Source organism: Mizuhopecten yessoensis, unplaced genomic scaffold, assembly GCF_002113885.1.
Source record: "Mizuhopecten yessoensis strain PY_sf001 unplaced genomic scaffold, ASM211388v2 scaffold10829, whole genome shotgun sequence".
In the NCBI taxonomy this organism is placed as follows: Eukaryota; Metazoa; Mollusca; class Bivalvia; order Pectinida; family Pectinidae; genus Mizuhopecten; species Mizuhopecten yessoensis.
In genome coordinates this window covers 1411971-1437510 of record NW_018408742.1, presented here as the reverse complement: position 1 = coordinate 1437510, position 25540 = coordinate 1411971, and the positions used below count along the sequence as shown (strand labels likewise).

Below are 25540 nucleotides of genomic sequence, written 5' to 3'. Positions count from 1 at the left end.
CGCAAAAAATAATATGTAAATTTTGTATTTTGTGCAGTAAATACTCAAACGTCATCAAGATAAGTATTTTAAAATGGTAACATTTAATCAAATTTCACTTTAATTGTCTACATTTGTTTCGATCTGTTCATAATTGAAACAATTATTTTTTACGAAAATAAACAGATAACACAATTCTCGACTTTACGTGTGAAGGTCATTTTCGACAGGAAAGAAGCGAAACCTGAAAAATACCATGTGGATAAAATATTGAACTAGAGACAATGGAGAAAACGAAAAGCCGTTACCGTTTTCTTGAGGTTTAAAACAACAAGAACTAAGATGTTGAAGGCGAGATTGGTACTCAACGGACACTTCGGGTACCGTATGAAGCTATGACCATAGGGTACCCCCCTCCTCCATTTCCCGGTTCTTGCAGTTCATCACTTTAAATTTAGCATAAATGCTGTTGGACTTCATAGTTGATGTGTCCAAAAACTTTTCACGACCTGTATTTTTTCATTTCGCGTTTAACATGTTTTTTACTAATTTGTTTGATAACATTCGTTGGCCCCATCATTTACTACTTACATTTTACTTTTAGCAGACGCCATGACATATCAGTCTGTAAATTATTATAAAAACAAACCATAAAACTCGATCTATAACCAGGTCGTTTTGTAAAACCTTAGGATGTACGATAAAGAAACATTCAGTAATTAGGAATTTGAATGATGCCAACCATTCGAAGGGTTGATTCAGAGCCAAAGTCACTTTTAATTTATGATGAAATCCTTTGACAGAATGTCATGACACCAAAGACACTATATGTATTAATGTATTTTGGTTTTCAGTTGTGACCTTTTCGTAATTCTTCTCACAATTCATTTTAGAAGGAGTTGTCTTGAGTTGTCCCAAAAAAATACAAATAAAATGAAATCATGCAACTTTAATTTATTTATTTAACAACTATTATGAAACAACTTTTCAAACTAATGTTTATCACCCTAAAGTAAACATAGATCAAATAAAAAAAATGCATTTAAAAAATTGTCAACCCATGACTAACAAGTAAATAGACACAAAATTAAGCTTAAACATTGACCATAATAACAGGCAAAGAATGTTATTTCCAGATGTTAGGATTATTGTAGATGTTTTAAATACAAAACAATTGTTGTATGCAATTTAAGTAAAGATTACTTCATTTTCATTTTGAATGACTCAGTAATAAAGGTATAATTATGTAAGGAATTAAGAATTGTGAAAAGTCAAAAGACAAAAATTGAAGAGACCTGCACATAAGTCCAGTAGTGAATAACTTTAAGTTACATAATATAACAGTTTTTATAATTTTTAATGTAATCCCACAGTTGTTTCAGTTTGGTATTTCTCACTGTCAATATTGTGAAATAAAGCCTAAATGACTCAAATTGTTGACAGGCCATAAAACAGTACAAACACTAAAAGCCCAGTATATGTTGTTTAATGTATAATCTCCAGATTCAGATGAGTTTTAGATGCAGATATCACATGATGGTTTATATAATTAAGGGGTCATGTGTTTGTTTACTTTTGATCAACAGTCACAACAGTATGCTAAAACACTGGTGTGAAGTTTTTGGATGGTCTGACAATAAAAAACAAGTACATGTAGGTCATATTTATGCCATCAGGAAGGATCTCAAAGTCCGTCATTTTTCATCCAGATTTGGCTATACAATTAAGTCTTATGATTAGTAAACTAATATCTTTGAAATCATAAAAAAAATGAAACTGGTGGGCTTATACACATCATAGAAATAGTGTTATATTTTCAGGAAAATGTTTAGTTTTCATAAATGTCATTGAATGCTCCACAATTGAGAAAAGATAAAATAAATCAGGATTTTAAAAAAGAATTTAGTATATTAACATACCAGTTTCTTTTCTTTTTTTGATATCTTTCTTTTGAATCTTCACCAAATTAAAACTAACTCTAAATCAGTGGGTGCACATGCAATGTTAATTCCAACACATGCCCACCAACCTCACCAGATCTAGGCACAGCAATATATGTTTAGCTATGATTTACATTTACACCAGAAGCATACATAAACATGTCCCCACTGTCTTTATTTACCATATGACTACCAAGTATGTGACTTTTTTTTCTGAAGACTTGTATCTTAGATAACTGGTATGAACTTTCCCTTTTTAAATATTTTTCTTTTTCAAATTTCTTTTTTAGTCCATTGTGTCAAGTATGCCTGAGGAAAGCAGGAGAGAAGGCAATACATGATGGTAGTATCACTAATGCTCAGCGAAGCTTGGCAGTTATACCACGGTATTACACAGGCGGCCATTACTCACAGCAGCAACAGCCAGGAATGCTACTTCAACCACAAATTTTAAACATTTCTAGGTACCCATTGACTGGGCTAACAATAAAACAATTACACACAAGAATTCCACGTTCGGGGAGTGTCAACTTTCTGATCCCCAAATCATGGCTAGCTCAGGTCGGAGCAGGGGCAAATACTCGCAGTGCTGGAACTGTGGTTCGAGTCTTGACTGGTGTGGGGCGATTCCTCAAGATTCGATATCTTATGCTGGTTGGTGCCGTAGGAGGAGGTGCCTGGGCTACACAGGTAAATCAAAGCTTAAAACTTCTGCGATGAAGAATTTTTACTACCATAAATGAGTTTTTGATTGAATGTTAGTTGTTTTCAAAAATAAAGTTTTTCATTGAATGTTTCTTTGTTTATAGTATATTAGTTTTGTATTTAACTCACTAAATGCACTCAACTAGTTTAGGAAGCATTGACAATTTCTTTCGCTTCATCAGGATATTACAAGGAAAACAATTGACAAGTCAAAGATTTTGGACTTTTATTGCATAAAACAAAAGCAAAATTAATGAAGGAATATTTCTTTGCTGTATTTCAGAAAATGGATACATTTAAAGGAATGTTTCCTGATGTCTCATGGACAAAAGAGTATTTACCTGATTCAGAACAGATGGACAAGTTTATGCAATCCATAAAAGAGGCAAGAAAATCCTTGTCTCTTCCAGAAAAGGTAAAACTGGTCTCATTTATGATACGGATTAAGATTTTCTACACTTATCATAAATGTTTGAATGGTTACAGATGCTTTTTATCACAAGTCCTGTAACATAAATTTTCATTTGAAAAAAAGGATATACATGTATAAAATTAAGAGTGTTTTATGCAATGTAGATATATTATTCCCCCTCTTCTCTGTTAGGGATGGATGAAAAACAAAGTTGAAAGTTTTAAGAGGAAGCAAGAAGAAATGCTCAACAAGAAGTCTAATATGGATCTATCATCTATTCTCTCTGAGGGTACGTATATAAATGTGCCAAACGGGGGTTCCCGTCTAATTACGGAATCAAATACAAATTAACTCGGTTGGTCTTCCTCAAAACTTATTTATTAGATGTATTGCAAAGACCTGAAACACAAAGACAGCACATTAGTGAAACAGACTATACACTAGGACACTATACACGCACAGGAACTCATACCAAATCAAACACACCCTCGGTCACACAGACATTCCCATTCACACCGACACTATGCTTATTAGGCCTCCAGGTTCTTCTATAGCTATAGTATTGTAGTATTGGGGAATGACGGACTTTGAGATCCTTCCTGAAGGCATAATTATGACCTGCATGTGCTTGGTTTTTGCTCCAACCTGCGCTTTGTAGTTATAAGTAGTATGCTTAGACAACTGACCCTCACGAGTAACAGTTGTTGAATGATCGGTAGGAGAAAAGAGGTTTACCAAGAAAGCTTAGTGAGCAGGGGCAGTGAAAGTAGGGGAGAAATGCGTGCCGCTCGTCGAATGTCACTTGTCAGCACTTCATCTGTCAGATGAAGCGTGAATGTCTGAGGTCAGAGTTAACACCACAATACGATACATGACTATACAGTTCATACAGGTACACATGGGGACAACACATGACAATATATACGTATAATTACACTACAACCCAGTTGGGTTACTCATGTATTAAAAGTTCATCTTGGATATATTAAATAGTATTAGAAATCACTTGGATCAATCAATGATTGAATAATGATCATGATGAATTGCTAATAAATCCATTCAATGAAAAAATGTTGCAGTACAATTTTGCAATAGAAATGTGTAAAAAGTTTCCTTTTCTACTATTTTGGTTTGAACTGTAAAACATCTGTCAGATGAAGCGTGAATGTCTGAGGTCAGAGTTAACACCACACTATGATACATGAGTATACAGTTCATACAGGTTCACAGGGACATCACATGACAACAAATAAATGCATTCAATGAAAAATTTGCTAAACCATCCGGGTGAGCAATATGGGCCCTCCGAATCTCTTGTTACAAGTGAGATTAATTAAGAAATTCCTTTTTTTTAGTACTTTAATAACTTTATATATATACTGTAAGTCTTAAATATTGTATGGACTTGTATGTGACACACTGTGTTTTATATAGCTACACTAACTCTGTATCAGCTTCAGACATGTGTGTGCTTGATTACAACACTTACCGTATTAACATTATTACATATACCTACAAATGGTAAGTTTACTAAATTAACTTGTAGAAGCCGTGGTCGACCAAGGTTTGTTTAAAAGCATACACACATATCAATATTGTATTCATTTTTTGTAACTTTGTATTTTTAATGATTTTCAATATTTATCTAGAATACCCTATTTTCAAATGGAAGGAATGTTCATTCTTTGTATTTTCATATTTTATTTTTATTTGTATAACATACAATGTCATGTGGTCATCACATCACAATTGGGGTTTTTGTACTTCATTGTGTCTGCATCAAATCTTGCTTTCTCTATTTTGGTTGGTTGATCTTCAGTTCTGTTTGGTCTTGTCATTTCACTTACTGATGACACTCAGGGCTGCTTATGATTCAGTGGGTGTATTCATATTCCTGGCCAAACCACCAAGTTCTATACATAATAACTTCAAAAATGACTTTAAATAGATTCCGGAATTCTGGAAAATCCCATACAGTAGTTAGTTTAACCTTGACTTAATACAAATATTTTCAACTTCTATCAAAATTATGAGAAATGATTTGTATTTTATTTAGAAATGTTCACTTTGAAACTTAAGAATGATTGATATCTACCGGTATATAAAGCGTAATTGAGTCATAAAACAATCCCTTCTACAAATATGTTAAACTGTATGAATCATTCACCATCAGTGACTCTGGCTGTCGGATGTAATGAGGTTACTGTGTGGCTATGTTCTGCTGTACATATGGAGCTATACGTATACATATCCACTTGGTGTGATGATGTCCTTTTGTCCTTTGTCAGGTGTACCACAAATGCAAACAGGTGTTTTCCACCTAATGGGATCGCCGATGCCAGGTGTGTAGACTATGTGTTTTAACTTTGTCCTCCCATACTTATTTACCAGGTAAACACATTATCATTCAAAAATAATATGATCACAAAACCTTTTGACCAGTGTCAATTTTTGAAACTAACTTCACCAAAAATATTTTTGCATTGGTCTGTGATAATAAAGGGTCTAGCATTTTGTTTTGGATATTGACCTTGTTGATATTTAATGCAGTGATACATGTGGTTTCATGTTAACAAGTTGAATTTGTTGTACATTAAAATTCCTTAGTCATGTGTACATGTAATCCCAGTTTACAGCCAAGGGCCATAACTCTGTTATAACCCTAGATGAACCTGAGTTACGTATACTGACACTGCACACTTGGCAGATGGCATGACATTAGATGTGGAAATATCTCTTTGTTGTCGACGCCCAGTGCGACGACACTTGTAGCTCAGTTAGCTTTTACTGGTGACTTCAGCAGAAAGGAAACAATTGCATATCCATCTTTGTTCTATAAACTTCAGTAGAAATTCTCTGTCACATGTTATGATCGTCGTCTTCAGTGTCCTTCAAAATGCTATATATCAATATATACTTAATACTTTAATAGAAATTATCTCTCACACCCAGAAAATTTAATATAAGTTCACATCGATTTTGTTTGCAATTAGAGATATAACTTGCAAGGAAAAATATTTCAGTAGGTCTAGGGTGTTTCTAGAACTGAGTACAATTAAGGATTTATCACTTAATACCAATTACCATACCAGTTTACTAATAATATTTCATTGACTTCTAGTCAGTATTTCATATCCAGGTAATCTGATAAATGATATTGCACTAGTCTTCACAGTTTCTCTGCATGATATTACATATAGGATGTTATGCTCATATTTTTGCAATAATACTAGCATGTGGGCTGATAACTGGTGCATGATCACCTGCTGTGTTTGTTGGTACATGTATATGTACTTGGTGTGTTCCGATACTCCAACAACACCAGCAACACCAGCAGCTGGTCAAGTTTACAAATAAGAATAAAGAAAGATTTCTACACTCAAATTACTGCATCTGTTGTATCATTTTCTAGGATTATGATCCAATTTCCGTAAACCACTGACCAGCGTTATTTAAATCATTCTTTTATAATTACTTTTTTACAATAGATTTTTTTTTTAGTGAATGTTCATAGTCAAAGTTGGAATGAAATTTTGGGGTAAATAAGTAAAGTAGCACGGGCATTTTCTTCAGTTGTTGGTTCACATGCTTTTCTGCCAGCGATCCTGTTTTCCAAATCCAGTAATAGATATTATTTCTGTGAGAGGTTGGTTTGAGCTAACAATGACCTGTTTATTACAGACTCGTCAACTAAGAAGGGGGTGCTACCCCTGCTTGGGATGAGTGATAAGGCTGAAAGGACAGAAAGCAGCAAACAGGTACATCCAATGTGTGTCTGTGTGGACAGTGGTAGAAATACTGCAATATGGTTTTGGTGGTTAAGTTATCATATTAAAGCACAGTCATATTCTTATGAAAGATTTGCATGGTTATAGAAGCTCAAATATCACCAGGTATTGTTACTTCTGATATAATTCCTATACCAGCTGTATTTCTATTTTTTGTGTGCCCTATTTTTTTCCAAACATTTTTATTTCCCCAGCCAATATACATAAAATGTATAAATATTTTGATAACGGGCTGCCAGGGTTGGAGAGCTTTGAAAAAGCAAAAGATGGCAAGGAAAGAACAATATCAACCTTCCCCTGTAATACAAAACCCATACGCATCATATCCCTGTACCTGCAGATATTGTAGCCATTTTGATTTACCGCAGACCTAAATGATACCTATGGCTGTATACTGCTTTCGACCATCTCATATAACATGATTTTTTCCAGACTAAAGACCAGCAGAAGAGACTGGAGGAAACTCGAGATGAGATGATCCAGATACAGGTAGGTGTTGTTTCAGGACGGTTTAATTGGAAAATTGAAAATACCTCGCTCAATTTGTTTAATAGAATCGATCATATATAAAGTTTTAATGCTTCATGGGTGGCATATTATACAAAGAGGGAATGCTTCCTTCTATATAGTATACAAAAATATACCGAAAATTGAAGGTTAATAACTCATACTTTGAACCAGTTACATACAATACAAGTTGTCTCTATAATAAATGAACGCTGTAATGTTATGGTAAGCTATTAAATCAGATTCTTAAATTTTGTAATATTTTTCATTTTATATGCAGATTCGCTACCAGAAAGAAATAGACAGATTAGAAAAAGAAAACAAAGACCTGAAGAAAAATCTGCTGCTGAAGGAAAGCAAGGGAGGACGAAAGCGAGTGATGAAGGTTTGTAATTATTTTATATCTGTGTACATGGTAATTGTAACAGATTTACTTGAAATTCTTAAGAAATTTATTTTTATGTAAATTATTTTGGAAGTTTAGCTCACAACTCTATACATGTGGAATTCTTAATCAGATATGTGCATAGATCATCAGGCCAAGAATGAAACAAACCTATTAAATTGGATGTGGCAAAATTGTCACACGTTATCACACACGCACACACACATACACCCCACAGAATTGCCCCCCTCAGATTCAGGGGTTATTAGTTATGACTTATATGTACAGTATGGAATAATAATTTCAACAACTGTACTTTAATTAATACTACATGTAGTATATAACTTAATATGATTAGCACTTAAAAAATACTAGTTGCATTTTCTTTTGCAAGATAACTGATATTTGGAACTTTTATTTGTGCTAGTGATAAATGAGCTGAGCCACAATGAGCAATAAATAAAATGACAATGTTTGCTTTACAGAAATCCCTGATAGATATGTATTCTGAGGTACTGGATGAGCTGGCTGTGTATGATTCGAGCTATAACACACAGGATAACCTTCCCAGGGTATGTGACATATAGTGTACACTCAGTCTGGTAAAATACAGAAATAAAAATGTACTCCCGTATTACAAACAGAGACGGTGAACTAATGTAACAAGCTAATAGGGCGAAGACAAATTGGAAATATACTTGTCTTCACAAATATCAAGAAACGCAAGTCATTAGCCAGGAATCAATTTTAAATTTGGGGACAAGATATGAAATATATATTACGTATATAAAAGTAAGGGTAAACCATGGAAAAGTCAGCATTTTGGTCTCCAAAAAAAAGAGAACCATGTTTATCATGTTGTAATAAATGTTAGAAATGTTACCAGGGGTTTCAACAGTCCTATTTGAACGTGTTTGTCATAAACATGTTTCACTGCAAGTATATATTACTCATATAATGCAAGGCTGAGTAAAAATGCTAAACAATTATTGAAGGATAGCCTGCTTATGAAAGTTTGACTCTATGTTCTCTATCCCCTTTATATAAAATATACAAAGGTGATGTACCTTTGTGACCATGAATGATCAACAGCAATGTTTACAAGGTTATGATCTATAATTGAAGAAAGCCTATGTAGAAAAATAAATTCTTTACAACATAGATTTTGATAGTGTGGCGTATAAAAATTTCCACAGATTAATGTATATAACATCGGCACTGTCTGTGTGTGTGTTTGTAGGTGGTCGTCGTGGGTGACCAGAGTTCTGGTAAGACCAGTGTTCTGGAGATGATTGCCAGAGCCAGGATATTTCCAAGGTTTGTATCTAGGAAAAACTTGCAATTTTAAGTTGTTATAATTTTTTTAGAGTCCTTCAATATCTCAAAATAGTTGGATCTTGAAAAAAAACCAAGAAAATTCATTATCATAAAATTGCTAGATCTAGAAAAAAAATGGTTTGAATCTACTTCATTTGTTGATACAGTTCTCTTGTAACGTTGTGTAATACACCCAAGAACACACAGGCAAAAATATCACTTGTGTATATATATATATGCTCATATACTAAGGACCTCCCCCCAACGAGTATTGGATAATCAGGACTATAGTACATTGTAATAAAATACAATATGATAGCTGATGCTGTGATGTTTGGTCAACAGGGGTTCAGGAGAAATGATGACAAGGTCACCAGTAAAGGTCACACTTAGTGAAGGTCCCTACCATATAGCACAGTTCAAGGACAGCACCAGGGAGTTTGACCTCTCGAAAGAGTCTGAGGTATGGATAGAGCTTCAAGAAAATATCCAAATGTGGAATACAAGTATCCATAACCATTCCATATTAAGTTTAGAGTTTTGGACATTGAATATTATATGCCTTGAAAGTAAAATTTCAATTTTGTATTTGACATAAAAGGAATATGAAATTTATTTAATATTTTAAGGAAGTTTAAGTTTTTGGTAATAAATAAATGCATTTTCAGTATTGATTGCATTCATTTTGTTGAGCAATTTTCTATTGTTAAAATATAAATGAATATACATTTCAACAAAGCAAATAAGTAGATATTAAATATAATCACATCTATAAAGGGAAATTGAAATATAATTTGAAAACAATCTCAATATTATATTATCAATTTATAATGTGTGGTATCATCCGTGATAACATTGACAGAGTTTTATAAACGTAACAGATTTATATGTGACATATCTGACTGTCTACTCAAACTTATACACAGCTGGCGGCCCTCAGGAAGGAAGTGGAGCTGAGAATGAAAGCGAGCGTACAAGAGGGACAGACAGTCAGTCCAGAAGTGAGTATCTTAGGGCTGTGTTGGATTAATATTTACTGTATCTTGTAATAAGCCGAGGAGGGCAACACATAATCTGTGACTCACAGTAATGGAATGGGTTACAGTGTATAATACATTAAATTGTTTGTTTTGTAGTGTATTGCTATGACAGTGAAGGGACCTGGTCTCCCGAGGATGGTACTTGTGGATCTGCCGGGTATTATTTCTGTAAGTGTGTTATTATCTATGCACCATACTATACAAAGCAGTACTAGTAGAATGTACACATATTCTTTGAGTAGTGGAAACACTACATAATACAAACCACTTTTTAGATATTCAGAGTTGAAAGTCTCCCTTTATATAACTATCACTTCTGAAAAAGTTCTCGTTTCTTAAATATAGATAGAAACTTTAATGATTTTACAACAATTATGAAATAAGTGATTTCAACTTATATTAGTCCCTCTTTGTGGGAGAAAACCTGAACACCCACAGAAAAACACATATAGGTGGGCAGGTGAACCCATACCTATTCATGCCCTATTAAGGACATGAACCCAGATCGCCTTGGTGAAAGGCTATCCACTGCAAGACCCGCCCACGCTATTTTTAGACTTGAAAATGGTATCCATGCCAAAAATACTATAGAATATGAAAAGGTAAAATTTTCAAACAGAAATAAAGTTACTCCATACAATTTAGATGCTATTGATGGAACTTGTTACTTTATCATGCTCTGCGCTTTATATCAATAGAAGTATTACCGTTATTTACATGTGTTTCCCCTTGCAGACTGTTACTACAAAGATGGCACCTGATACAAAGGAGTCCATCAAACGCCTAGTCAGAAGTTACATGGAAAACCCCAATTCTATAGTCCTTTGTATTCAAGGTAGGCACCACACAGCTGTAGTCGTCTCATAAGGAACAACCATGTGGGACACGTGCACTCATTGACCTTTCTTATAATGACGTCAAAGTTGGCTGACGGCGCTACATCCTGACGTCTCAATCGAAAGTCCATCAAAGCTGTTTGCTTTATCTAGGTCAAATTTTAACTGGATATAGTTTCCATCATAAAATAAACGAAAAACACATGTAAACCAACCTGTTGGACCACCGCAGGAGGTACCAAATTCTTCCCAAACACTCTCAACTCATTATTTGCTGTCATAATTATCATTTAACTATTGTTTAGTTATTCACCTGATCTATTGAACGATGTTGTTTTAAACTACCTAGATATGCATGTGTAAAAGTGCAGTTGGGGTTGGGGTTGTTGGTCCGTTTCAGGAGCCGCTCGATTAGTCGATCTGGGCCCAGTTGTTCAAAAAGTGATGAGCTTAAATAGTGATTAATGCAAATTTTAATTTTTGAGTAACTTAAAAACACAACCATTGAATTAGTTACAACTTTCCAGATATCAAATGTTTAGTAAAGTGAATTTACATGCAAAATTGTGATGTTTTACCTTGAATATTGACGAAATTATCAAAGGTTGAAAAATGTCGTTAAACTGTGATTAAGCTAACCACCTTTTGAACAAATGCATCCAGGTAATTCTGTTAAACAAATATGGTCAAACTTTACGTCACCGGTTGCTCAGTTATATATTAAATGACCACTTTTATTTAACGACCAGATTTGAATTTTCCTTGGGTGGTCGCTTTATACAGATTCCACTGTAATTATTCAGACTCTGATTTTAGTGATGTTATCTGTCTGGTTTGATAGTCAGATGTGATGTATTATTTCATTTGTTGTAGATGGTTCATTAGATGCTGAGAGAAGTAATGTGACTGATCTGGTCAGTCAGATGGACCCTACTGGGCGAAGAACCATATTTGTGCTGACCAAGGTTGACTTGGCAGAAAGTAACCTGTACAACCCTGATCGTGTGAGTTACAGGAAATTCAAATTTAATTCCTTCACGAGAACTGTTAATATTTGGATCACTATAGTTTATACTGGGGAGCTTTCGCTCAGTCAAATATTCGCCCTTTGCCAATAAAATCCAAGTGCGCCAAGGGTTAATATAGCTCTTCACAGATAACCACTATATATTGCATGTTGTGTAAAAGTATTAGCTCTCATGAAAAATTCACACTAAATGGGGAGGATAAAAAAGGCGAAAGTTAAGCTGCGGCGAACAATTCCCTGTTTACAGTATTATATTTTATGGACTTTATCCAACATCGTAGTTACAAATGTAGTGAATGTTAGAAGATCTATGTATTTGCAAATGGAGTTTTGGAAACTAGAATTCACAATTCTACTAAAAGATAACACATTGGTTTAATCATTAACTAACTGGTAATTAATCTATCGAAAAAATGTATATATTTTTTATACATTAAACAAATCATAGACTGTTGAATTATAGGGAATAATACATTTTATTTCAGATCAAATCCATTCTAGAAGGACAGCTATTTCCAATGAAAGCTTTAGGGTACTTTGCAGTGGTGACTGGAAGAGGTAGATATCTTTAATAAAAAAAACTTTTGAATTTTCTTCTGTTAAAGATATATTTAATGATTCGTTAACATTAGCTTAAATTGTCGTTATATATTGTATCTGTAAGGGTTTTAACAGAGTAAACGTCCTGTTGATGTTTATTTTAGAAATTCCAGACACCAAATTGAGCTCAAGAAAAATCTGGTATCGTTACCAGATATATTTTTGATTCCGATGACTTTTACACATTACAGGTAACCAGAATGACAAAGTCTGGTATCATTACCGAATACCATTTCTGATTCTGATGACTTTTACACATTACAGGTAACCAGAATGACAAAGTCTGGTATCGTTACCGGATATATTTTTGATTCCGATGACTTTTACACATTACAGGTAACCAGAATGACAAAGTCTGGTATCATTACTGGATACAATTTCTGATTCTGATGACTTTTACACATTACAGGTAACCAGAATGACAAAGTCTGGTATCATTACCGGATACAATTTCTGATTCCGATGACTTTTACACATTACAGGTAACCAGAATGACAAAGTCTGGTATCATTACCGGATACAATTTCTGATTCTGATGACTTTTACACATTACAGGTAACCAGAATGACAAAGTCTGGTATCATTACTGGATACAATTTCTGATTCCGATGACTTTTACACATTACAGGTAACCAGAATGACAAAGTCTGGTATCATTACTGGATACAATTTCTGATTCTGATGACTTTTACACATTACAGGTAACCAGAATGACAAAGTCTGGTATCATTACCGGATACAATTTCTGATTCCGATGACTTTTACACATTACAGGTAACCAGAATGACAAAGTCTGGTATCATTACTGGATACAATTTCTGATTCTGATGACTTTTACACATTACAGGTAACCAGAATGACAAAGTCTGGTATCATTACCGGATACAATTTCTGATTCCGATGACTTTTACACATTACAGGTAACCAGAATGACAAAGTCTGGTATCATTACCGGATACAATTTCTGATTCTGATGACTTTTACACATTACAGGTAACCAGAATGACAGTATACAGACAATCAAGGACCATGAGGAGAACTTCTTTAGAAACTCCAGATTGTTCAAGTAAGTTCCTGTATAATGCTGCTGTTATAAATGCCAACACTCTTTAAAGACATATACAATCTTGATGTCAAGATCTATCTGTATTGTCAATTTTCTTCAACAAACTGGTTGGTTCAAATGCAATCCTATGTATACAGCTCTTTCTCTTCTGTAGTCAGGTACACTACACAAGATTTAGGGACTTCTTCCCCCATTGCCTAGTACATTGATACCTCAATATAATGCCTCTTGTTTCATTGCCAGGCTGCCTACTGCTATTTTAACATTTTCAGTATACTATTTTCCTTTTTCAAGAATTCTGTTATCTCTCTCTTGTTGTACAACCATTAAGATTTTCACATTAAAAGACAATACCTCCAAAGAAAATACCTCCAAGGAAATCAATAATAATGATGTAGATTGATATTCAATGCTCAGTTATTTTGATTCTAACAGAAGAGGTGTTGCCTGATACTTGAGATTATGTGTAAGTGTGATGTTTTGACAGGGAGGGCGTGTTGAAACCTACACAGATGAACACACAGAACATGAGTATGGCTGTGTCCGAACTCTTCTGGAAAATGGTGAAGGAGTCGGTGGAGCAGCAGGCGGATGCCTTCAAAGGTCAGTCATGTTGTGGGTCAAAGGTCAGAAATGTCATGGATGAAAGGTCAGATATTTTGTGGCTCAAAGGTCGGAAATGTCGTGATGTAATATTCAGACTGTGAAGTATATTCTGTTTCAACCTATTACTTTGATATTTATATTTTATGCTTAAGTAACTAGAGACATTTGAACATTTACTACAACATTGAAATAAATTGATAGTTGAGAAATATGTATAATATTTTATTATACATTCCAGCTACAAGATTCAATCTTGAAACAGAATGGAAAAACACATTCCCACGTGTTAGGGAGCTTGACCGGGTAAGTTAACTAGACATTCAGAAAATAATGACAGGACCAGGTTTGGTCAACTGTGTACTGGAATATCATTGAACTTTACAGTGTAATGTTTGTGTGAGAATAATATATGTATTTTACAAGGTATTGAAGTTAAAGTTATTATGTAAACGTGTCTGAAAAATCAATATAATTAATACAACCGCAACAAGATTGGGTAAGATTCTACAATGTATTGCTGGTTTACTGGTTTTGCCTAAACAGTTGGCTTCATCAGGACCTGTTGCGGTGTTATGAATTATATAGCTTACCCCTAGTCCTCAACTGCCCTGTACACCTTTAGGTATCCAAGTTAGGGGTACTGGAACCACCTACACTGCACATGATTACGTTGACTTCGCTACCTTAAAACTATGTGTCTGAAAAAAATAAGAAATGTTTGTGTCATACATGTAGCTGCAGTCCTAATTATGCTGGAATGACGACTAACAGTAGGATACAATACACATCACAATGTCTTTCTTTTATGCATATCATGATGCGTTTCTCCGTCCAGAAATCAAATGTATGGTTTCTTACTCAAACTTTATTGAGATTTCTTATTTCCTATGATAAAATTCTATTGGAATATTTGTTCTTATGCTTCAAGTTTGAGATTGAAATATTGTATGAAGCCCTATAGGTATCACACTATATCTAGTTTTAGTTTCATGGTTCCCTTTTACTAAATAATCTGACATTACACAAATTTTCAGAGGTATTCACCACTCAAGTTTCTTAAATTTTTAACAAAAAAAGTTGGTTTACAATGTTTTCTTGATTCATGTTTTTTTGTTACTCACAGGATGAACTATTTGACAAGGCGCGGGGTGAGATCCTGGATGAAATCATCAACCTCAGCCAGGTCACACCCAAGGAATGGTATGTAGGGGTCAAAACATTTCACGTTCACTCCTGAAGACAACAGAAATTCTCTATTTTACACTTCTCTTATACCAAGGGTAAAGCAAAGTTAATTATATGAACATGACCCAAGGAAAGGTATCCAGGTTTGTCTTAATGATTGAAAATAAGAAAAAAATGTCTTGACATATCCAATTAAGACTTATTACATTTAGATAATTTTTAACAGAATTTTCTAGTGAAGAAGTGCTAATTAATGCAATAAGTTTGACATTAATTTTGTTTGATGTAGATATGGTGAAAAAATATATCTGTACTAAATGCGCTATATTTTTTCGCATTTTAAACATTTTCTGTTTGATGTTCCACCCAGGGAGGATGCATTTACCCAGCGTCTGTGGGACAAGGCATCTACACACTTCTTTGAGAACATCTATCTTCCTGCTGCTCAGTCACAAAACTCGGGGTACGTGTTCATCTTGTCACAACACACATAGCGTCATCGTCAGAATTATTTGTTGGTTGTTTGGTTGATCTTGAATTTTGTACATGTATTTAGTTTTGGGGAGATGGTATCAAAGCAGTGTTAGAGAAAACCTTTTCAAAACTTGGGTTCCAAGCTTGCAAGAATTCATTTATCTTTGAAGTATTGAGTCCATGCCATTTTCTATCTTTTTTTTTGCATTCAGTCTTAACATTAACATCATTCTCATATTAATTTGGCCCCCCCCCCCCCCCCCCCGTTCCAATTAATATGAGAATGTTGTTAATGTGAAGACTGAATGTCAATATTACAGAAAACCTATCTGAACCCAATATGATATATGTGTACAGATTTAACAAGATGTCAGGTTGTACAAGTAAAATTACTACATATAGACATAACTATAGGTCTGTTTGACACAAGTTTACAAATTATTGTTGGACCCGTCTGGACAAAAACTGTACAAAATCATCAGTTATCAATATAACTTTGTAGTTTATGATACCTTACAAGGACATAAATATATGATACATTATATATCCATCTGTTGTAATGTGTCAAATTTTGATTTTCTAGCACATTCAATACAACAGTAGACATCCGTCTCAAACAGTGGGCGGACGCTGTGCTGCCACGTAAATGTGTAGAGGTACGTAGCTAACAAGTCCATACTGACTTATTATCTCTAACTGATTATTTCAAAATATCATGCTGTTGTCTAAAGGGCTATTTGTAGGATAACATTTGTAAGAAGAGAAATTGATAAAGCCAGAATTGACAAATCATGCTCAGAACATAAAACACTTTAGGATCTCTGTACTACTACCAATACTACTACCAAATAGTGTGACTAAGTAATAGGAACTGTTCCTTCCTGCATGATTATAGCTTTGATAAATTATTTCTAAAAAGAAAACCATACTAAATAAGTAATAAACAAAATATAATCAACAACAGTGTTTTGGTAAAAAAATAACAGCACAGGGCTAGACTTGGATTTGAACCCTGAACTTCAGACTGGTAAATTATCACTCTAACCGATTGAGCTAGCTGGTCAATGGAAGTGTCCCGGCCACACTGTTCTACAGTTCTGAACAGAAGTCAAGGGGAGGTTAGTGTATATAGTACAAACCACATTGCAGTGGGACAGGGACCTTGGGGAATGCCTTGTTTTACATTGTCACAATACATATTTAAATTTGTCAACCTTGTCAATTGCTGTTTATTTTCTTGTTCCAGTTTTGTTAAGAGGTGCTGACTATGTTCTTGACATTACAGGTGGGATGGGACACGTTACATGATGAGTTCCTAAAGTTCGTGGAGCGGGACAAGAAAAGCAAATCTCATGAAGAGCTGTTTGATAAGCTGAAACAGACAGTGATAGAGACGAGCAAGTCTAAACACATGTGGGACAGCAAGGCAGAGGATAGTCTGGTAAGTGTGTAGATAGTCATAGAGACGAGCAAGTCTAAACACATGTGAGACAGCAAGGCAGAGGATAGTCTGGTAAGTGTGTAGATAGTCATGGAGACGAGCAAGTCTAAACACATGTGGGACAGCAAGGCAGAGGATAGTCTGATAAGTGTGTAGATAGTCATGGAGACAAGCAAGTCTAAAACACATGTGGGACAGCAAGGCAGAGGATAGTCTGATAAGTGTGTAGATAGTCATGGAGACGAGCAAGTCTAAACACATGTGGGACAGCTAGGCAGAGGATAGTCTGGTAAGTGTGTAGATAGTCTACCGGAGGGTACTTAAATCTTCTTTGAAACACTGATAGGGTGGCATTAAGACTGTGGACCACATATTCAGTCCTCTCAGTCCCTGATTGGATGACATTAAGACTGATGGTCTGAAGAAACAGTCCTCTAAACCACTGATTGGTTGAAATTAAGACTGATGATCTGAAGAAACAGTCCTCTAAAACACTGATGGGTTGGCATTAAGACTGATGGCCTGAAGAAACAGTCCTCTAAAACACTGATGAGTTGGCATTAAGACTGATGGTCTGAAGAAACAGTCCTCTAAAACACTGATTGGTTGACATTAAGAAGGTTGACAATAGATACAAGCCTCTCGATTTATCATTTGATTTATCAATATTTGTCATGATATTCAAAAACTGATTGGATAATTGACATAAACAGATACACATTGATTAACCTGAAGTTTTGTGATATTGCGTCAATGATTATACCCTTATTTGCTATAGATCAAGTGTCTCGTTGTTGAGTCAGTGTTTTCTCATTATGACATTGTGTATTGTGGTTGACAGCGTGTGATCCAGGTTAACACTCTGGAGGACCGATCTGTGTCGGACAAACAGCAGTGGGACAGCGCTATACGCTTCATGGAGGAGTCCATACGCTCTCGTCTGGATCAGAGTGAGTAAAACGACCGCCACACACAATTGAAATCTAAAGCTTTTGCGAAAGGTTTATTTTTGCAGTATTTGTCACATATACCCTCATAATAAATCTTCGGCTGTAACATAATGAAATAGAACTATTATAGACTTAACCTTGACCAAACCAGTAGTCCCCACAGTTTCCATACCATTTCATCTCCTCCAAGTCATTCTATTAAAAAAATCCCCATATGGCACTATGTATACCTAAAAATTGCAATGGTCATTACATATTTATTTTTACAAGCCCACAGCCAGATTTTGCAAAATTTTACTAGTCTGACCTATATTTTCATTGTAAATTTTGAAAGTTTTCATTAGTCCTCACATAAAAGCTACTAGCCCAAGGTCTTGGGCACGTGGAAGTGTACACCTCTTACACAGGGTTAGAGCCTTTGGCTGACAGTTCTAGTTGGTATTGTTATTTTAGACCTGATATGATTTAAGGTACTGATAATTAGTACATGTATAGCAAGTTCTGTGTTGTACAAAGCAGGCCCAATATACTCCAATTCCGTCTTTGCGTATTGCAGAGTTATCTTCTCTTGTTAGCAGGTATTGATTGTCAGTCATTGGTTTGTGAGAGTAACGTCATCAATTTTTAAGAAAACGATGCAATTTTCTCACACAAACCAGTTAATGACGTAACAATCAATACCTGCTCACAAGAGAAGATAACACTGCAATACGCAAAGACAGAATAAGGTTTTATAAAATAAGTCACTCTCCTTTTATACCTCAATTAATTTCCTTTAATCTGTAATCAAATCAATCATAACCTATTTCTACTATATGATCCTGTTATACTTTTCTTATAGATTAATTGGTAGGTTTAATCAAGTATCTTATGACTTTGTGGTCCTATTGTAGCGGAGGCTCGACTCAAGGAGATGACCGGTCCAGGTGCACGGGAGCAATGGCTCCATTGGAAACACCGCACTTCTGATCACAAAAACCGTGTGGCTACCAAGGACGAGCTACAGAAGATTCTCAATTCTGACAAGGTAGGCTAGCGCTGCATTCTCATATTACCAACATTCTGACAAGGTAGGCTAGCGCTGCATTCTCATATTTCCAACATTCTGACAAGGTAGGCTAGCGCTGCATTCTCATATTACCAACCATTCTGACAGGGTAGGCTAGCACTGCATTCTCATATTACCAACATTCTGACAAAGTAGGCTAGCGCTGCATTCTCATATTACCAACCATTCTGACAAGGTAGGCTAGCGCTGCATTCTCATATTACCAACTATTCTGACAAGGTAGGCTAGCACTGCATTCTCATATTACCAACCATTCTGACAAGGTAGGCTAGCGCTGCATTCTCATATTACCAACCATTCTGACAAGGTAGGCTGCATTCTCGTATTACCAACCATTCTGACAAGGTAGGCTGCAAATTACCAACCATTCTCTATTCTGACAAGGTATTAAAAGTTGAAAAAGTCATCAGCCAGGGAAGGAAAGATTTGAAAATAATTTATTATCTTACATTTGCATAATTTTCAAATGTGAACAAGACACTTTTTTTGGGAGAAGTTACTTTATACATAACTCTTAATGTACTTACATATTTTTTTTAGCTCACAATGGTACATTAGGGGCTGTGTGCATGAAAATGTTCTTATGCTAAAACTCAGATTCTATGCTCATGTCCAATTCCTTGTCCAAGTTATAAATTACCGGTATTAAAATTTCTCATTTTTTCAATGATTTGCTGTTCAGAAACTTTTGAGAGACTTGGAAGCCAAAAAACATTTTCATTGTCTAGACTTTATATTTTGACAATGTTGCAAGATTACACAAGCTACAAGAAAGTTGGTTTGAGCACAGAATTCATGCTTATGCCTAAGAATGGTGTGTGACTACAGGCCCAGATCTCTTAGGACAATCATAAACTAACACTCCAACTCTCCTTCAAAAAATATGAATTTCTATTGATAAGGAAACAAGTGTGCTTACAGTATCTCTTTCTTTTATCACAGACTCATAAACCTGTGATAGGCCCAGATGAGCTGACCACGGTGAGACGAAACCTTCAGACAAAAGGTGTAGAGGTGGACAATGAATTTGTAAGTACCTAGTAGTGTTATCATTACCGTGTACTGGTCAAACACGATGACAGGGTTTACATGTGTCTTGTTAAAAGTCACTGTGATAGATAGCTTGCTTTCAAACAATGATATGGTTGAAAGGAGTCTTAATATCAGAAATGACGACATTGTTGACAGATATGTTATCAGACACAACCTGTAACATGTTTTACTTCAAAACAGTCAAAATGAGAATTTATTTATCATGACATTGATCATTAGTATGCAGCTTAACAAAATAGTTATTACATATTAAAGTCAATTTTACAATAGTTAAACATGGGTTCATCACAAGGAGTCCATTACACAAACATAATCTGTCTCATACACACATGTAGGCACGTCCTTAAATGACCTTAGTTCTTCATAGGACATTAAACCTACCAGCCGTCCAAGGGTAAATACTTGAAGGGGACCCGGGGGTAACAGTTTCTCAATAAACAGTGTGCCTTGTCTTTGATCATATGAAACATATATGTTTCAGTGTAGGTGTTTACTATTTGTGTCTATGTTAACAGATTAAGGAGACCTGGTACCACGTGTATAGGGGATCCTTTTTGAAGAAGGCTCTATCTCAAGCCCAGGACTGTCGCAAGGGATTCTACTACTACCAGAAGGGCTTCCAAGACTCAGGGGTAAGCTCATCCCTTGTTGTGTGGTACAGAGCTTGTGGAGTGTAATACTAACATTTACATCACAATGGGAAACGGGACATGTTGAGAGAACATAGTTCAGTGGAATGACATATTCAGTTTAATACAAGCCATGTTCAGAGATCTAGGCCACTTTCGTTTATGGCGATCCAAACGGGTGAGATAAAGTAGGATCTAGGATCTTGATCGGCCTGCAAAAAGTTTGCAGGTGCGCCAAAATATATACCCGAAAATGTTACATTTAAAAAGAGACGGACCGTTTGTTCCACACAAACAAACAGGCTCCTGGTGTCAAAGGCTCTTGCATCTCATGTTAAACAGAAGATTGATAGGTTGTAGAAATGTGTGATACAAGGTACCCAGGAATGTACAGGAACATCACACCTGTCTAGTTTAAAGCCACTAGGGGTTGGTCATTTGTGTGGAAGAACCAGTTTATCTACTTTTAAATGTTGTATGCTAATTAGGATAATTTATGATAGACTTGTAAACTTTAAAACAAACCTTGAAAGTCTTTTTGAAATAATGACAGAAAAAATCATGGTTCAGATGTCTGTTTCAATTTAATTAGCAACTTTGGTCCAATGGACAAACCGCCATTTTGAGTATGTACCATTTAGAAGGCAATAAACAAAAGTGGCCGGGACAGCTAATACAGTCTATTGCCTCTTTCTGTGCAGAACACAGGCTAAGCCAAAGGATATTACACCTCTGTATTTGTATGAGCATGTCAAGGGAAGGAAGTTTGACATTTCCCTTGTTTATCAAACTGAAATGTCACACAGTTTTGTGATAATATGACCTGTGTGTTTGGTTACAGCTTGAGTGTAATGATGTGTTACTGTTCTGGAGACTACAGAGGATGTTACATAATATGACCTGTGTGTTTTTTGTTACAGCTTGAGTGTAATTCTGTGAAACTGTTCTGGGGACTAGAATGTCACACAGATTTGAGATAATATGACCTGTGTGATTGGTTACAGCTTGAGTGTGATGATGTGGTACTGTTCGGGAGACTAGAAGGTCACACAGTTTTGTGAGAATATGACCTGTGTGTTTTTTGTTACAGCTTGAGTGTAATGATGTGGTGCTGTTCTGGAGACTAGAACGTCACACAGTTTTGTGATAATATGACCTGCGTGTTTGGTTACAGCTTGAATGTAATGATGTGGGACTGTTCTGGAGACTAGCATGTCCCACAGTTTTGTGATAATATGACCTGTGGGTTTGGTTACAGCTGGAGTGTAATGATGTGGTGCTGTTCTGGAGACTAGAATGTCCCACAGTTTTGTGATAATATGGCCTGTGTGTTTGGTTACAGCTAGACTGTAATGATGTGGTTCTGTTCTGGAGACTAGAATGTCCCACAGTTTTGAGATAATATGCCCTGTGTGTTTGGTTTCAGCTGGACTGTAATGATGTAGTACTGTTCTGGAGACTACAGAGGATGTTACATAATATGACCTGTGTGTTGGGTTACAGCTTGAGTGTGATGATGTGGTACTGTTCGGGAGACTAGAAGGTCACACAGTTTTGTGAGAATATGACCTGTGTTTGGTTACAGCTTGAATGTAATGATGTGGTACTGTTCTGGAGACTACAGAGGATGTTACAGGTCACCAGTAATGCTCTACGACAACAGGTCATGAACAATGAAGGTATTCTCCTCAACTGTCTAAACATTACTATCTTACTATATATCTCAGTGTTCACTTCCAACTAAATTTGTCTTCATATTATTTTAAAACCAGCGAAGTCTTTCAAAAGATGTTTAAATGTTCAAAATTCAATATAATTTCAAATTCTAAAGAAAACACGTCTATAGGCTTGTATGTTTTTAGCTTGTATCATCCCATCCTCACGTTTGTATTGTGTCCCTCTATCATCCTGTCCCTAAACATTAATCTGGTAATGTTGACAGCTCGGCGACTTGAGAGGATCATAAAGGATGTCCTCGAGGACTATGGGGACAACAAGGAGGTACTGTCCAAGTTATTGACCGGTCGTCGTGTCCAGCTGGCTGAGGAGCTAAGTAAGTTTCAAAGGGGGAATGCAGTGTTCAAACTTATAGTCGGTCTTTTATTTCGTGTTATTACAATGAAAATGTTGACAGAAATTCTTACAAAGCTACGGTAATGTTATTGCTCATGTAATGAAATCACAACACCGGGGCCAGTTTAATCCTTCAGATTAGCCAGGTTACACGGTTCTGTTTGCATCAAACTGTTTTCATCACTAGGTCACTTATATTTTGTCTTAGAGAAACCATATCTAGTAAATTCTTGTATTGAAAAATAAAATCATACATGCATTGCAATTCTGTATTTGAAATTCTTTGTAATTGAAAAGAAAGCCCAGAATTGTGGAATATAATTTCTACTTTATTTGCTTCTGTTACAGAGAAAGTCAGAACGATTCAAGAAAAACTAGAAGAATTTATCAATGCCTTAAACAAGGAAAAATAATGAAGCACAATACTGTGTAATAGGGTATGGTATAGTGTTGTGGAACGTGACAGTGTGCATGGTGTACTTGGTGCAGATACAGGACGCAAGCTGACATGGATTTTGTGAAAGTTTTTAATCATATTAAACACGACACTGACAGACGTTTCTAGCTTTTGTGATATGTTTGTATGGAGTGTATGTCGGTCTGTATATGCTACTGGCAATAAGTTTATTTATTGATGGACAACCATCTGGTGTATTTCGACTGACAACAGATGGATGTAGTGTATCAGGATGTTTGTATGTAATGTAGTAGCATAATATTATCGTTATCAAATAAAAGAAGAATTAACTGGAAGAAAATTTTTATTTACATAATCAATAAATTTATACCTAATATATAACTCCTATCATTATTGTTGATAAAGATCGGAGTGAGACTGTCTACAAATATCTATCTCTTGGAAATTATTCGCTTTTAAATTACATATTCTCTCAACCTCCTAATTTCATGAAAATATGCATTTCCAATTAAACCTATCTCAATACAAAGCTCAGACACAAGTCAGCAGATATACCTGGTAAAAGCACAATGTTAAGGTCAGTTTTACAAAACTGCTTTTAAGCTACAGCTTAATTATCAAATATTTTTGCTAATTTTTACATTTAATGCAATTTTTTTTAGCCAGGTGAGTAAGAACCGTCCGGCTATAGACATAACTGTAACTATTTAACCAGTAAAATTGTTTGTCTGTAGAAAGCCTTCACCTAAGACCTCTGCAAACATTTATTGTGCATTTAAGTTAATGATCACCAATGGTAAATCATAATTTGTTCTTATAGTTAATGACGTCACAATGAAAAGTTGTTGTTTTTTCTCGATATAATAGTTTAACAAAACGGTCAGATAGACACCTTGAATCTACATTGATTTTGGCAGTGGCTTTAACTTATTCAGCCCAAGAACTGCATGTTAATAAAAAGTTGTCCACATCTTTGTTTTCCTATGATGATTCAAGCTATATTTTCCTTGTTAAAGTTGTATATTCTAAGTCATTTTAAGTTACAGAATTTTAAAGCTTTGTTGGTTATATTTTGTTACTCCAATTAACTTTATATCACAATATTCATTCATTGCTATTAAATATTGTTACATTCACAAGTTAATAATCTAGATGTTTGAATCAAATGATCAGTATGATCAGTAAGGCATTTTGTCTGTTGAATAAATTTGAATACACAAGTCTTCTGCTGGATATGTATCAACATACTTTTTTCATATACAATATCGTTTATATTTAGTATTAATGTTTGAAAATTTAATTTATATACTGGGTATTTAAAATGACGAAAACCCAGAGAAACAAGCTCCAATTGTTTGTGAAGCTTTTCAGTGATTATTCATTAGTGACCATCACGGTTAGTGAAATGTTGGCTTCAGGTACTGTTTGTAAGCTGTTCAGTATGTATGTGATAAACGATCTATAGTGTCACTTATTTTACGTGCATTACAGTATGAATGTGTTCAACAGATTTTCTTTGATGTTTGTAATTCATTATATATTTAGTACCTAATCTACTCGTGTTATTAAATTGCGGTGGATATCAACTCGGCATGTTAGGAATGTAAATCTCTGCATTTACCGCAGAAGCCAGTATCTGGTGCCAATGTTTAAAAGGAGTGTGGAAAGGAAGCTAGCATCATGCTGCATATGATTCTAAATGTACTACACTGTCAAACATTTCTTCTTTTTCTGTTGATACCTGATGTAAAACAATAAAATGTCATTTAATAAATCATAACATACTTATACAGAAGTCTGAAGTTTCTTTTTGATTTGATGACTGTCAACCAAATTAATAGATATTGGTAGAAGTGCCAAGGGCCACTTCCGACTATAATAGCTGGATAAGTATGAAGACCATTAATGTAAATCTTTTTCTGATTTATTTTGTTTTAAGTCAAAGATAATATTTGAGGTTGTCGGGGTCAAATGTTAAAACACAGGTTATATTGTAAAAACGTTTTTTAAATCTTCAGCAAGTTTCTGTAAGGCCTAGGA

At 35.1% G+C, this 25540-nt stretch overlaps 1 protein-coding gene across 3 annotated transcripts; it reads left to right on the top strand.

Annotated features, from left to right (window-relative positions):
* Positions 1 to 170: 170 nt before the first annotated feature.
* On the top strand, positions 171 to 25285 carry LOC110462729 (dynamin-like 120 kDa protein, mitochondrial). Of its 3 annotated transcripts, XM_021516851.1 has the most exons (30): positions 172 to 359; positions 2210 to 2609; positions 2908 to 3039; positions 3229 to 3325; positions 5325 to 5378; positions 6718 to 6794; positions 7257 to 7313; positions 7612 to 7716; positions 8202 to 8288; positions 8957 to 9033; positions 9379 to 9496; positions 9960 to 10034; positions 10170 to 10241; positions 10809 to 10908; positions 11783 to 11913; positions 12422 to 12494; positions 13530 to 13602; positions 14090 to 14205; positions 14447 to 14511; positions 15332 to 15408; positions 15764 to 15856; positions 16451 to 16523; positions 17153 to 17308; positions 18150 to 18258; positions 19152 to 19285; positions 20270 to 20356; positions 20896 to 21012; positions 22595 to 22688; positions 22952 to 23062; positions 23431 to 25285. In XM_021516851.1, exons 1-30 carry the CDS (start codon positions 322 to 324, stop codon positions 23493 to 23495), a joined length of 3063 nt encoding a protein of 1020 aa, XP_021372526.1. In that variant the 5' UTR covers positions 172 to 321; the 3' UTR covers positions 23496 to 25285. The 3 variants fall into 3 exon arrangements, with proteins under 3 accessions (XP_021372528.1, XP_021372526.1, XP_021372527.1); XM_021516852.1 differs by lacking the exon at positions 5325 to 5378; XM_021516853.1 differs by lacking the exons at positions 22595 to 22688; positions 22952 to 23062; positions 23431 to 25285 and adding an exon at positions 22184 to 22456 and having other exon boundaries at positions 171 to 359.
* Positions 25286 to 25540: the final 255 nt, after the last annotated feature.

Excerpts from the sequence above, each read along its gene's own strand:
- LOC110462729 (XM_021516851.1), top strand. The coding sequence starts at position 322 with ATGTTGAAGGCGAGATTGGTACTCAACGGACACTTCGG. Across the intron at positions 3,040-3,228 it reads CCTTGTCTCTTCCAGAAAAG|GGATGGATGAAAAACAAAGT; the intron begins GTAAAACTGGTC and ends CTTCTCTGTTAG. Across the intron at positions 10,035-10,169 it reads GACAGACAGTCAGTCCAGAA|TGTATTGCTATGACAGTGAA; the intron begins GTGAGTATCTTA and ends TTTGTTTTGTAG.